The 15,139-nt window shown below is 39.3% G+C and overlaps 1 protein-coding gene across 2 annotated transcripts in view; it reads left to right on the forward strand.

The window, feature by feature from the left end:
• RAB28 (RAB28, member RAS oncogene family) overlaps window positions 1–15,139 on the forward strand; it is a 303,321-nt gene that overhangs the window by 205,276 nt on the left and 82,906 nt on the right. The window contains exon 7 of one of the 2 annotated variants that reach the window (XM_078367512.1): window positions 11,458–11,574. The exons of the other annotated variant lie outside the window; for it this stretch is intronic. Within the exon in view, the coding sequence (XP_078223638.1) occupies window positions 11,458–11,559 (102 nt within the window). The 3' untranslated portion in view covers window positions 11,560–11,574. Of the gene's footprint in view, window positions 1–11,457; window positions 11,575–15,139 lie in introns of those variants that run through there. 2 annotated transcript variants of the gene reach the window in all.

Here is a 15,139-nt window from a genome sequence, read left to right on the forward strand (position 1 = left end):
GCGATCTCAGATCACTGCAACCTCTGCTTCCCGGGTTCAAGTGACACTCCTGCCTCAGCCTTCCAAGTAGCTGGTATTACAGGCAAGCACCACCATTCTCAGCTAATTTTTGTATTTTTAGTAAAGACAGCGTATCACCATATTGGCCAGGCTGGTCTCGAAATCCCGACCTCAGATGATCCACCCACCCAAAATGCTGGGATTACAGGCATGAGCCACCGCTCTCGGCTGAGCAATCTCTTAAGTGTTTGCTTTCAGTTTCAGAACTAAGAAATCAGCCTCTCCCCAGACTAAGACAGAAAGGCAAAGGTGTTTGCGTCACATCTGTTTCCAGCTGCCTTTTAGCATAACGCATCCTTTTACACAGTCGATGGCTTGATATTTACCAAATGCAGCAATGCATGCAGCCCTGAATGGAAAACACAACAGCCTGATTCCCTGTCTCCAGGGCCTCCTTCCTGGAGGGGATGATCTCACTCGGGGACCCTTGACATCCTTGGGCATGTCTGTCTTCTGTGTGCAGCCAAGTGAGTTTTTTGTTAACATGTGTGAAAATGTTTCTGAAATATATCCGGAGGCTTTCCACTGACTTCTGCTAACACAGGTGTTATGTCTTCTGGCCCAGGCCAAATCCACAAGTTTACATTTTTATTCTTCAGTAATTCATTTTGGTATATGCTTAAATATTCATCAGTCATGAGTGAGTTTTAAAAATAAGACCCTAGAAAAGAGAGGGAGGAGGGAAACATGCAGGCAAGAGTGCTGGGTTGGAGTCCAAAGACCTGGACCCTGGGCTCCCCCCCAGCCTCATCCAACGTGTAGCAACTTGGGCACCTCAATTTTGCTGACCTCCACGTCCCCATCTGTGAACTATGGATAACAATCATCTCCTCTTATTGCCTTTACAGGCTAGCCACTGATGTGCTTCAAAGTGCTTTGAAAATTTTAATATATGAGACAAACAATGCTTATTAAGCACTCTCTGCCAGGCAATGTGGGAAGCAGCCTGCAGAGCATATTTAACTGAATTCCACAATAACCGTAGTCCTACACAGGTGAGGAAACTGAGACTTTGGGAAATTCAGCAAATTATCCAGGATTATACATCTTATTCGTAAAATATTAATATACGCCTTCTAATCCTTTAGCTGTTTTTATTTTCTTCCTTTTGTTCCTCATGTTTCTTATTCTCTTCCTCTGTTTCCTCCTCCTTTTCTTCTCCTCTTTCTCCTCTACTAACATCGACTTTATTTCTTCTTTCTCTGCTGCCGCCCTCCCCTTCTTTCTTGCCTGTCTCCCACTCCTCCTCCTCCTTCTTTTTCTTCTTCCTCCTTTTTACTTCCTCCTTCCTTCTTTATAAAGTGTATAGGGAAGTGTGATAATCTTTAGGGCTGTTCACCAAATACTTCTCCTCATGGTAAATGTGTACTTCCTGGCTCCTTTTGAAATCACCTATGGCCATGACTTGCTTTAGCCAATACAATTTGGACAGAAGTGGCCTGCCCCCCGTTCCAGGCAGAAATTTAAAAATCCAGCGCATGATTTTGCAAATTGCCTTTCCATGTTCGCAAGCATCCCTCAACTTGGGTGGCTGAGTAATTAGGATGACAGAGCCCTCTTCCCATTCCCCTCCATATCTACCTGCACTGGAGGTATGCATAAGGGCAAAATATTAATGTGTTTGTGTGTTTGAAGCTCAGTGATTTTGTGGCTGTTTGTTTCTGCAGCATGACTGAGGCCATCCTGACTGACATGAGAAGCAAACCTGCTTGGACAAGCAGTAACCAGGAAATGAATGGATTGTAATAGGAATAGCACTGGTTGGAATGGGAGTCCCAGATTTGGATACTATCGTCAACTTATGTGGTGAACTTGGGCATCTCAGTTTATTACACTGGAAATCAAGGAAAGATAGATCCCTATTTCTCAGTCATGTTCTGGAGACAGAGCTCTTGAAGGTCCTAGTGTTCCTAGCAGAATTCAGAAATTATTGTGTTAAATGAAAAATAACTGTTTATTATATTCTGCTAAGTCTCATTCATCTAAAATGAAATAAAGACAAGAGACCAACATTAAATATGGAAGAAACATGCTTTTTAGGAAAACTTAAATTCAATGATTATTAATGTACTTATTTAATTCCCCCTCACTCAAACCACATTACCTACAAACTAGAAAAATTTTATAAATTTTTCGATTTCCTGCTAGAACACCTTGCCTAGTCCCAAGACAGAAGCATTTTGTGGGGCTGTGATTCAAGAATTTCCAGACTACATGACTGATTTCCTATTTCTTTTCTGCTATGATGCTCTAGAATTCTGAGTTTGTGAAGCTCACTTTTAGCCAAAAATGCCACTTGTGGCTAAGGAGGTGATAGATGACTAAAATAATTGACTCTGGAGACTTACAAAAAATGATAAACAAGCCAGTTAAGAAGATGGAAAGCAAGGCCAAGGTGCTTGTAGGCAGAGTGAGTGAGGAGACAGGTGTAATGTGAATTGCAGAGGGAGGACTGGTGGTTCCAGTCTCTCCATTTCTCCAGATGGCCTACTTCTGTCTATTACCTCAGCCACTGTCTACTCTTGTCTGACTTGTTTTCCTAACTTCCCCGAAAGTATCACTGCTGTTCAGGGCCAGGACCAGGGTGAGGCAAGGTGGGCAGCTGGGGCATCACATTTAAGTAAGCACTCACTCTAAGGTAGAGGGAACAGCAGATGTGAAGACACTGCAGCAGAAGTGGCCTTGGCATGCTCAAGAAATGGAATGGAGGCCAGCGCATTTGGTGTGTTGTGGAAAAAATGGGAGATGGAAATAAGGTCCAGATTATGCAGTTCCTTGGAGACCACAGAAAGGGCTTCAGATTTTACTCAAAGCATAATGAAAGATATTGAGGATATTTTTGCAGGGGAATAGCATGGTTAGATAAATGTTTTGAAAATATTATTCCATCTGCTACATAGAACATAGTGTGGAAGGGGCATGAGTTGGATAAAGAAGACCAGAGAGAGGCCACTGTGATATTCAAGGTGAGAGATGCTGGTAGTCTAGACCTGGGTGAAAGCAGGAAGAAGTGGATAAATATAATAAGTATTTTGATGAAATAAAAATACATATTGATTTCATTGTTCAGACATTGTTGATTATTTGAATGTGAGTATGTGTGTGTGTATGGGTGGGGAGGGTTGGGTGAGGGAATATAAAAGATCATGAACTCCTTGTCTAAGTGAGAAGATGAGGATGCCACAGACTGAGGAGAAGTGGGGCAAGGGAGGGGAAGGACAGGTTCAGCCTTGGGGCAATAAATCAACAAAACTCTTCTAGGCATTCTATGTTTGAGATAATGATTAGGCATCTGAATGAAGCTGGCAGATAAATAACTAGAGTGTGGGGAAGAGCAAGAGCTGGAAGTATAAATTTGGGAATGAACCATGTATAGACAGATTACATTTAGGAGAAATGTCTGCTTCTGGCCAAGATGGAGTAATAGGGACCAGAACTTCACACATGAGAAAATGGAAAACTGTAGAGAATATAAGAAAAGGCTTTTCATATACTAAACATTAGGCAATGCAGGACAGTGATCCCTGAGAGTAGGAAGGCACAGGAAGTGAACTATGATTCTCCCTGCTTACTCCATGGAGAGAGTTTCTAGGCTGTGGTGCAGGGATGGGTGAGCTGGGCGGAGTCTATGGTCTCCTTAGTTGAGATGACAGAACGGGGTGTTCTAGGAGGCCAAGGTGAATGAAAGCTTGTGTTGGAGAAGGGAGAGCTGCACAAAGAGAATACGCCAGTGATCTATAGAGGACCCAGCTGGCCTCAGGGCTGCCTCTGCTCCTGGCTGACCCAGAAGCAGTTTGATATCTATTACATAGCTTTCTTAGACACCTTTTATGGGTGGTAGATTCCTATTCAACCCCAGGTTTTATACATTGAGTCTGATGCTGGATCCTATCACACTCCATGGGGCTTTGCCCATCTCAGTTATGAATACTTAGCTGCCCTTGCTTGCTTTTGGCCCAGTGCTCCACATATCTCATTTCTCTTGCCACTTATTGCCAGGTGCTTTTTTTCCACCTGAGGCCTACATGGGTGCATAACTTGTGGAAAAATATAATTATGTTTTCAGTCTTTACCTCCTTGGTTAGATGCATTCCTAGGGTTTTTTTTTTTGTAACTATTGTAAATGGGATTGTGGTCTTAATTTGGTTCTCAGCTTGAACACTGTTGGTATATAGAAATGCTTACAATTTTTGTATGTTGATTTTGTACTATGAAACTTTGCTAAAGTTATTTATCAAATCCAAGGGTCTTTTTGAGAAATCTGTAGTGTTTTCTAGGTATAATCACATGGTCGATGAACAGAGATAATTTGAATTCCTCTTTTCCTCTTTGGATGCCTTTTATTTCTTTTCCTTGCCTAATTGTTCTGTCTAGGACTTCCAGTATTATACTGAATGGGTGTGGTGAGAGTTGAAATTCTTTTCCTGTTCCAGTTAATAGGGGAAATGCTTTCAGCTTTTGCACATTTAGTATAATGTTGGCTGTGGGTTTGTCATAGATGGCTCCTATTAATTTAAAATATGTTCCTTTGATGTCTAGTTTGTCAAGAATTTTTTTTTTTTTTTTTTTTTTGAGATGGAGTTTCGCTCTTGCTACCCAGGCTGGAGTGCAATGGCATGATCTCGGCTCACTGCAACCTCTGCTTTCTGGGTTCAAGCAATTCTCCTGCCTCAGCCTACTGAGTAACTGGGACTACAGGCGCATGCCACCATGCCCAGCTAATTTTTGTATTTTTAGTAGAGACGGGGTTTCACCATGTTGACCAGGATGGTCTTGATCTCTTGACCTCGTGATCCACCCGCCTTGGCCTCCCAAAGTGCTGGGATTATAGGCGTGAGCCACTGCGCCCGGCCAAGAATTTTTTTTATCAAGAAGGAATATTAGATTTTATCAAATGCTTTTTCTGTATCTATTGAGATAATAATATGGTTTTTGTTTTAAATTCAGTTTATGTAGTGAATCACATTTATTGATTTTCATATGTTAAACCATCCTTGCATTCCATGAATAAAGCCCACTTGATTTTGATGAATTATCTTTTTGATGTATTGCTGAATTCAGTGTGCTAGTATTTTGTTGACGATACTGACGAAAGAACCCAGTGATGACACGAACAAATGAAAATACCTTTTATGCTCATGTATTGGAAGAATCAAGATTTAAAAAAATGTCTACAACCAAAAGCAATCTTCGGTTTTCTTTATTATTATTATACTTTAAGTTCTGGGATACATGTGCCGAATGTGCAGATTTGTTACATGGGTGTACACATGCTATGGTGGTTTGCTGCACCCATCAACCCATCATCTACATTAGGTATTTCTCCTAATGCTACCGTCCCACAACAGGCCTTGGTGTGTGATGTTCCCCTCCCTGTGTCCATGTGTTTTCATTGTTCAACTCATATGTATGAGTGAGAACATGTGGTGTTTGTTTTTTGTTCCTGCATTAGTTTACTGAGAATGATGGTTTCCAGTTTCATCCATGCCCCTGCAAAGGACATGAATTCATTCTTTCTTTCTGGCTGCATAGTATTCCATGGTGTATATGTGCTAAATTTTCTTTATCCAGTCTATCATTGATGGGTATTTGGATTGGTGCCAAGTCTTTGCTATTGTGAACAGTGCCACAATAAATATATGTGTGCATGTGTCTTTATAGCAGAATGATTTATAATCCTGTGGGTATATACTCAATAATGGGATTGCTAGGTCAAATGGCATTTCTGGTTCTACATCCTTGAGAAATCGCTACCCTGTCTTCCACAATGGTTTAACTAACTTACACTCCCATCAGCAGTGTAAAAGCGTTTCTATTTCTCCACATCCTGTCCAGCATCTGTTGTTTCCTGACTTTTTAATAATTGCCATTCTAACTGGTGTGAGATGGCATTTCATTGTGGTTTTGATTTGCATTTCTCTAATGACCAGTGATGATGAGCTTTTTTTTTCATATGTTTCCTTGCCACATAAATTTCTTCTTTTGAGAAGTATATGTTAATATCCTTCACCCAGTTTTTGATGGTGGTGTTTTTTTCTTGTAAATTTGTTTAAGTTCCTTACAGATTCTGGATATTAGACCTTTGTCAGATGGATAGATTGGAAAAAAATTTTTCCCATTCTGTTGGTTGCCTGTTCACTCTGATGATAGTTTCTTTTGCTGTGCAGAAACTTTAGTTTAATCAGATCCCATTTGTCAATTTTGGCTTTTGTTGCCGCTACTTTTGGTATTTTAGTCATGAAGTCTTTGCCCATGCCTATGCCCTGAGTGGTATCACCTAGGTTTTCATCTAGAATTTTATAGTTTTAGGTCTCATGTTTAAGTCTTTAATCCATCTTGAGGTTTTTTTTGTGTGTGTGTGTAAGGTGTAAGGAAGGGGTCTGATTTCAGTTTTCTGCATATGGCTAGCCAGTTTTCCCAACATCATTTATTAAATAGGAACTCTTTTCCCCATTGCTTGTTTTTGTCAGGTTTGTCAAAGATCAGATGGTTGTAGATGTCTGGCATTATTTCTGAGGCCTCTGTTTTGTTCCATTGGTTTATACATCTGTTTTGGTACCAGTAACATGCTGTTTTTGTTACTGTAGTCTTGAATAGTTTGAAGTCAAGTAGCATGATGCCTCCAGCTTTGTTCTTTTTGCTTGGGATTATCTTGGCTATATGGGCTCTTATTTGGTTCCATATAAAATTTAAAGTAGTTTTTTTCTAATTCTGTGAAGAAAGTCAATGGTAGCTTGATGGGGATAGCACTGAATCTATTAAGTACTTTGAGCAGTATGGCCATTTTCATGATATTGATTCTTTCTATCCGTGATCATGGAATATTTTTCCATTTGTTTGTGGTCTCTTATTTCCTTGAGCAGTGTTTTTTAGTTCTCTTTGAAGAGGTCCTTTACATCTCTTGTAAGTTGTATTCCTAGGTATTTTATTTTCTTTGTAGCAATTGGAAATGGGAGTTCACTCACGATTTGGTTCCCTGTTTGTCCATTATTGACGTATAGGAATGCTTATGATTTTTGCATGTTGATTTTGTATCCTGAGACTTTGCTGAACAATCTTTAGTTTTGATGCAATTCCTATCCAATTACTGATGTCATTTTTCATAGAATTAGAAAATGTCATTCTATAATTTATAGAAAACCAAAGAGCCTGAATAACCAAAGCAGAAAGAACAAAGCCAGAGGTATCACATTACCAAACTTCAAACTATGCTTCAAGTCAGTAGTACCCAAAAAGCATAGTACTGCTACAAAAATAGGTACATAGACCAATGGAATAGGTTAGAAAACTCAGAGTCAAATTCACAAACCTACAACCAACTGATCTTTGGCAAAGTTGACAAAAACAAACAATGAGGAAAGGACACTGTATTCAATGAAGGGTGCTGCAATAACTAGCGAGCCATATGCAGAAGAATAAATGTAGACCACTACCTCTCACCATACACAAAAATCAACTCAAAATGGATTAAAGACTTAAAGGTAAGACTTCAAGTTATAAAAATTCTAAAAGAACACGTAGGAACAACTCTTCTGGACATTGGGCTAGGCAAATAATTTATGACTAAGATCTCAAAAATGAATGCCACAAAAACAAAAACAAAAAGACAATTGTGGCCTAATTAAGCTAAAGAGCTTCTGCACAGCAAAAGAAACTATCAAGAGAGCAAACAGACAACCTACATAATAAGAGAAATTATTTGCAAACTATATATCCAGCAAAGAACTAATATCTAGAATCTATAAGGAACACACTTTAATAACAAGAAAAAAAAACAAATAGCACCATTAAAAAATGGGCAAAGGGCATGAATAGAGACTTCTCAAAAGAAGACATACAAGTGGCCAACAAACATATAAAAATGCTCAGCATTACTGATGATGAGAGAAATGTAAACTAAAACCACAGTGAGATATCAATTCACACTAGTCAGAATGGCTATCACTAAAATGGCCAAAAATAATAAATGTTGGCGAGAACATGGAGAAATGGGAATGCTTATACACTTTAGGTGGAAATGTAAATAATTCAAACCCTGTGGAAAATAATTTGGAGATTTTTCAAAGAACTAAAAATAGAACTACGATTTGACCCAGAAATCTCATTACAGGTTTTCTACCAAATGGAAAACAAGCAATTCTGTCAGAAGGGCACCTGCACTCATATATTTAGTTCAGCACAACAGCAAAGTCATGTATTCAACCTCGGTGCCCCAAAATGGTGGATTGGATAAAGAAAGTGTGGTACATCTACTCCATGGAACACTATACAGTCATAAGAAGAATGAAACTGAGTTCTTTGCAGCAACATGGTTGCAGCTGGAGGCCATTATCCTAAGTGAACTAATGCAGAAACAGAAAAGCAAATACTGTGTGTTCTCTCTTATAAGTGGGAGCTAAACAGTGGGTCCACATGGATATAAAGATGGAAATAATAGACTCTGGGGACTCCAAACGTTGGGAAGGAGAAAAGAAGGCAAGGGTTGAAAAGCTACCTATTGGGTACTATGTTCACTATTTGGGCAATGGGTTCACTAGAAGCCTGAACCCCAGCATTATGCAGATATCTGTGTAACAAACCCACAGAGATACCCGAGTATAAAATAAATTTTATAAAAATGTCTTCTATATCTCCTATTTCTATTTTTATTTTTTAGACAAGAATGAGCATTTAAATAATTCACTGTCCTCTTAATTGGCAAGTAATGGAACAATCTCAGTCTCTGTCTTCCTGGATCTTACTGCAGTGTTTGATCCTCTTTCTTGACATGCAGTCTTCTTCAGCTTTCATGATACCATTTCTCCCAGTTTTCTTCTACCTCCCTGGCCCTTCTCTATCTCTGTTAAATGCTCCAGAAATCCACCCCTAGCAACAGTCTCTCACCCAATTCCACGGCTACAGATGCTTTATGATTGCTACTGAATCCAGCTCAGGCAGAGTCCACTTGCATGTTTGTTAGGCACTCCCACCTCAACAAGTTCAAGATCATTCCCTATATCGTTCCCGTCAAACTTGCTCCTCCACCTGTATAATCTAGTATGGTAAATGGCACCCTATAAAATCATCTATTTAAGATAGAAACCTGAGTGCTATAACAGATTCTTCCTTTAAAAAATCTGGCACAGCTAATCAATCACTGTCCCGTCATTTTTGCACCTGTAACCCACTTACATCTTGGCCTTTCAGCTCTTGTCTGAATATAAGCCTTCAATTGAAAACACAGACAAATAAACAGCAGTCTGGAAACAAAAAAAGCAGAACAAATAAAAATAAAAACATTTAAAAATTTTACTGAATCTTCTAAAGAATCCCCCCAATATATCCACACATAATTAACAGCAAACTTTGAAATCTGCTTTTCGCATTTTGCCTTTCTCTGTTTTTATCTTTATCTATAGCTACATGTCTTTCTCCCTCTATCCTGTACCTTAATATCTCACTTTTGCCCTTTCCCTGAAAAACTGCATCTCTTCAAACCCAGCTTGCGACTATCCCCAAACCCAAGATCTTTTACTATCCCTTCTCATTTGTTGTTTCATAGTTTACTCTGGACTTTTTCTGATGTAAATAAGTTTCATAACCTTCTGCACCTCTCAGATTTCTCTCTCATTCCTACTTCTTTTAGCATCACAGAAAGCTAAAATTGAGTAGATTCATAGGCATGTCCTTGGAAAGGAGGGAGATATCAAAGAGGAAAAATGCATTTATTTCAAATTTAATATTTTTCTTTATTTACTTTCCAATCTCAGTTAAATTTCTTTCCCATTTATTCCCTTGTTTCCATTCCTGGCTGTAACAATTATAGCCCAGTGTCAAGGACTGTGAAGGGACTGAAATTTCCTCCTAATTTTAAGTGAACAAGAAAAAGCATCACAGTTTCAGGACGCTGGTAGAAGACTCAAGACCCATGAGTCAAAGACAAAGGACAATTCATTGCTCACAGTGTAAGCAGTTGCCAGTGTAAGCATTATTGTATCATTTTCCTGAACACCAATTCCCACAGGGTAATGCACAGAGAGCCAGAAGACACCTGCGTTCACAGTGAGGTGCAGTGTGGGAGAGATACCCTGGGTTTAGGGAAGCAAAGTATTTTATAATGGGTTGTAAGCATGCCCACTCTTTGCTGGAGAGCAGGGGAGGAGTTAGATACTACCTCTATCGTCCGCAGCTGTAATCACACCTTCCCTTTGTTCCAGAGGAGACACTGTTATCTCCCAATGCTGTTAATATACAAAAATCCTTGAAAAGGTGGTTTGGAATAGAGAGCAATCAAGGCTTATTTATAAGTCTTCTAGAAACGTAAGAGACCCATGAAGGATTCTTTCCCCTCACCTCTTTAGGACAATTGACATTTATTGTTGGAATATTACAATATCTGCCCAAGTTGCTCCTAGTTTTACTCTCTTTCAACCTATCCTCCCTGTGCTGCGAGGGTGATCTTTCATAATACAAGTAGCGTCATGCAAGTAGCATTGCTTAGCATTATTCAAGGACTGCCTATTTTCTACAAGATAATTTCCTTAGTGTGCCACATAAAATGTTTTCTGATTTGACATTTGTCTTCCTTTTCAGTCTTTCTCCCATACGGTACTGAAAATATTTGGCATTTAAAACATGATTATAATCTTGCATTTAGTATTATAAATAACTTTTGGAGCTACTTCTACAAAGAAAACAGTTTACAAGTTATTGGGCTTGAGATGGCCTTTATAAACTACTTTATAAACTTATAAATTATTCTTAATAAAGCCAGCTTTAAATTCTGTTTGTACTGTGTATGTGTAAATATGTGTGTTTGTGTATGTGTTAATGACAAAGGAATTTAGAAGGAACATTATTCTGTAATGCCAACAAACAGAAGTACTATATATTCTTCATTTATTTATATTTTTTCTAGAAGCATTCTAGGCCTTGCATAGATCAACTGTAGTCGAACTTGTCTCTTGTCTGATTCTAACAATGACCCGTTGCTCTGATTTGCCACTGGGGTTTAAAACCCCCTCTCTCAAGTTCACACAACTGTCCCTTCAGGGGCTTTGCATTTTTTCTCAGTCTGAGCTCTTTTAGACAAATGTCAGTTTTCTGCCATTAGCCTTGTGAGAATTCCTGAAAATAAATAAACAGCTTGGAGAAGGAAAGCCACTCTGGGAGTGGAGAATATGAGTCAGTGCCATGGTTGGTGGGGGGAGACGATGAACTTTTAGCTTACGTTGTGAGTCTCTTATGTTGAGACTGGAAGCTGGGAATGATCTTGGAGTCCCACGTCCTGACATCTACCCCTGGACTAGAAGTCTGTGCCAGGAAAGGGGTGATAAACCAAAGTTCATGGGGACCTTTTATGATATATTGACATGTTGAGGTGATCTTTATAATGATTTAAAATTTATTGATTTTTAGGAAGGATTGAAGCATTTTATATCTGTTGCATTGAGAGAAACCCAGACTCCCTGTAAAATGGACCTAACTCCGCTGCCTCCTATTTCCCATTACAATCCATGAAGGATGTATTATTCCTGCTACTCACTGGCTGAGTGAGGTCGAGTGAGTCACTGTCTGAGCTTCAGCTTCCTATCCATAAAATGGGAATAGCAATACAATGGGATTGTTGTGAAGATGGAAATAAAACAGTGTTATATGGAAGAGTATTTTAAGCTATAAAATGCTATAAAAAACTAGGAATTTGTATTCTTTGGCTCCTGAAGTCCAAACATTCTGTCTTATGCTACTTGGCTTTGTCTTCTGCCTCTAGCAGATTTACATTCACAGAGCAAAAGTCATGAACATTTACAAAAATGTTTTTTCTCTTCAACTGTGGGGAGACGTTGGCCAAAGCGTAGGAAGTTTCAGTTAGACTGGAGATCTATTTTACAGCATGATGACTATAGTTAATAATCATGGATTATACAATTGAAAATTGCTAACAGAGTGGATTTTAAAAACAAGCCCATTCAAAGTGGGCAAAGGATATGAACAGACACTTTACAAAAGAAGACGTACATGAGGCCAACAAACATATAAAAAAATGCTCATCACCACTGGTCATTAGAGAGATGCAAATCAAAACCACATTGAGATACCATCTCATGCCAGTTAGAATGGTGATCATTAAAAAATCTGGAGACACCAGATGCTGGAGAGGATGTGGAGAAATAGGAACACTTTTACACTATTGGTGGGAGTGTAAATTAGTTCAACCATTGTCGAAGACAGTGTGGCCGTTCCTCAAGGACCTAGAAATAGAAATTCCATTTGACCCAGCAACCCCATTACTGGTTATATATCCAAAGGACTATAAATTGTTCTACAATAAGGACCCATGCACACGAGTGTTCATTGCAGCACTGTTTACAATAGCAAAGACCTGGAACCAACTCAAATGCCCATCAATGATAGACTGGACAGGGAAAATGTGGCACATATACACCATGGAATATTATGCAGCAATCAAAAATGATGAGTATGTGTCCTTTGTAGGGACATGGATGAACCCGGAGAACATCATTCTCAGCAAACTGACACAAGAACAGAAAATGAAATACTGCATATTCTCACTCATAGGCAAGTGATGAACAATGAGAACACATGGACACAGGGAGGGGAGCACTACACACTGGGGTCTATTTGGGGTAATAGGGGAGGGACAGTGGTGGGGGGAGCTGGGGAGGGATAGCCTGGGGAGAAATGCCAGATGTGGGTGAAGGGGAGGAAGGCAGCAAATCACACTGCCATGTGTGTACCTATGCAACTATCTTGCATGTTCTGTACATGTACCCCAAAACCTAAAATGCAATAATAAATAAATAAATAAATAAAATTTCTCATCACAAAAACGAGTAAGTACACATGAGGTGATAGGGATGTTAATTTAATTGGTAAATCATTTTGCATTATATATATATATCAAAACTTCAAGTTGTATATCATAAATATATCCAAGTTTTTATTTGTTAACTAAAAATAAAACAGGCTGGGTGCAGTGGCGCAGGCCTGTAATCCCAGCACTTTGGGAGGCCAAGGTAGGTGGATCATGAGGTCAGGAGTTCAAGAACAGTCTGGCCTATATGGTGAAACCCCGTCTCTACTGAAAATACAAAAATTAGCCAGGCATGGTGGTGGGTACCTGTAATCCCAGCTGCTTGGAAGGCTGAGGCAGGAGAATCGCTTGAGCCCAGGAGGCAGAGGTTGCAGCGAGCCGAGATCATGCCACTGAACTCTAGCCTGGGTGACAGAGCAAGACTCTGTCTCTAAAACAAAACTGAAAACAAAAACCAGTAAAAATACAATTACAAAGTATTAATTTTAGTTATTTCCCTGAAATAGTATAAACTTGAGCAAATTATTGTCTAGATTTGCCTCTTCACCTTTACTAGACTATGATGTCCTTAAGGGACATATTCATTCCCTAAGTTTAGTGCAGGTGTCTATGTATAGATTGTCAGTAACTATTCATTTTTTAAAAATGCGTGAACTGCAACTTTTCTGTCTTTAAAGAATGAGAATGGGACTCTATCAGGTTTCTTCTAAGCAAGGCGTGTGACTCACTGGCGGGTTGTGAAATGAATTTTGTAGGCCATAACCAGCATTTGAAATGCAACAGAAGGTAACAGAGTAAAAAATTAAAGTTGACTGCACATAGTAACGTAGGGATTGCTTTGTGAAACCTTTGTTTCAGCTGTGTGTGTATGCATGTATGTTTGCATGTAGTATATACAGATGGCAGAATTGATTTCTTATTGCTCATTGTGGCCAAAAATGTGCGAAAAACGGGGGACTGGTCCACCTATGCCTCACGTTACATTGCAGCTATTACCCCCATCATAATATTTTATATTTGATTACTACTTTACATTTTACAAGGACTGTTATACCCCCTTTTTCATGTTATCCTCCATTAGAACCTAAGATAGGGAAGAATATGTTATTACTCTTTCCATTCTTCTTGTGCTGGAGGAAAGACTTGTATCCACAATTCCCCCTTCTAGGAGGGACTACTTTTGGAGAAACATTTAAATAAGTCCTGGGAAGAATGGCTGGAGCAGACATTCTCTGAGGATAAATGAAACAGGCTACTGTCTTCTCTGAGTAGAAGGTGTTGTGGGAGGCAGGTGCTTGGGTGTGGAGAGAGGCCACTGAGTCTGCCTGGAGGAGGGGAAAAGCTGAAAGAGGTAACCCTTATCGGAACCCTTGGGGAGTATAGGTTCTTTAATGGAATGTTTGCATGATCTGACTTCCTTCTCAGGGCTCTACCAATCTTCAGATAAGATACCTGCAAAGCCACAAACTTCCAGCTGTGACTGAATTTCTTGTGGAGTTCAGCACAAAAGCCTATTTCTTCTACAAGCTATTGACAAAGTTAAAGCAGAAATAGCATCTATTGATGAACAGACTGTGAGCATCTGGGTCACATAAAGGTGAAGACACTGAGGGTCAGGGAGACTTTCTGATAGAAGCTAAGTATTGACTAGAGGCTCTCAGTAAGCTTGGAACTAGATGACATGGAAGGATAAAATCAATTTTGTTTCTTTTTAACTGATATGGCTCTGTGACTCTTAGTCATGACATAGTATTTTCTTGAGGTTTGGTTATGGTATCAGCTATGGAAGGGTACATAAGTGGGCTAAAAATGGTCCACACAGGAGTGGACAAAAGGTCAACAAGAAAGCCACAGCCTGCCTCAGGCAGGGAACAAACATGTCTTTATCTCTTTTTTTTTTTCATTACTGGAAAAATACAGAATTGTTGATGTACAGTTGGGTGGAATTTTCTGCTAGTGCTGGAAACCAGGCAATCCATATTATGCTTCCCACTGCTGCACCACAGAAATAAATAGTGAGATGTTACCCTCAGGTTACAGATAACAGCAGCAGGCATCACACTCCACAAAGACGCCAGCTGCAGGATGGTGGGTGTCTCTGAGTTTTGTCATAGTAAGGAGCTATGCTATAGCTATTATGTTAGGACAGCTACAGTAAATAGCATAAAAATACATTTTAAAAATACCCAAAACAAACAAACAACAATAAAAGCTAAGCAATTTCAGACAAAGAGACAGAATTCTCATCAATTAGGCATTTCAGTT

The sequence above is a fragment of the Callithrix jacchus genome, chromosome 3 (assembly GCF_049354715.1).
Source record: "Callithrix jacchus isolate 240 chromosome 3, calJac240_pri, whole genome shotgun sequence".
In the NCBI taxonomy this organism is placed as follows: domain Eukaryota; kingdom Metazoa; phylum Chordata; class Mammalia; order Primates; family Cebidae; genus Callithrix; species Callithrix jacchus.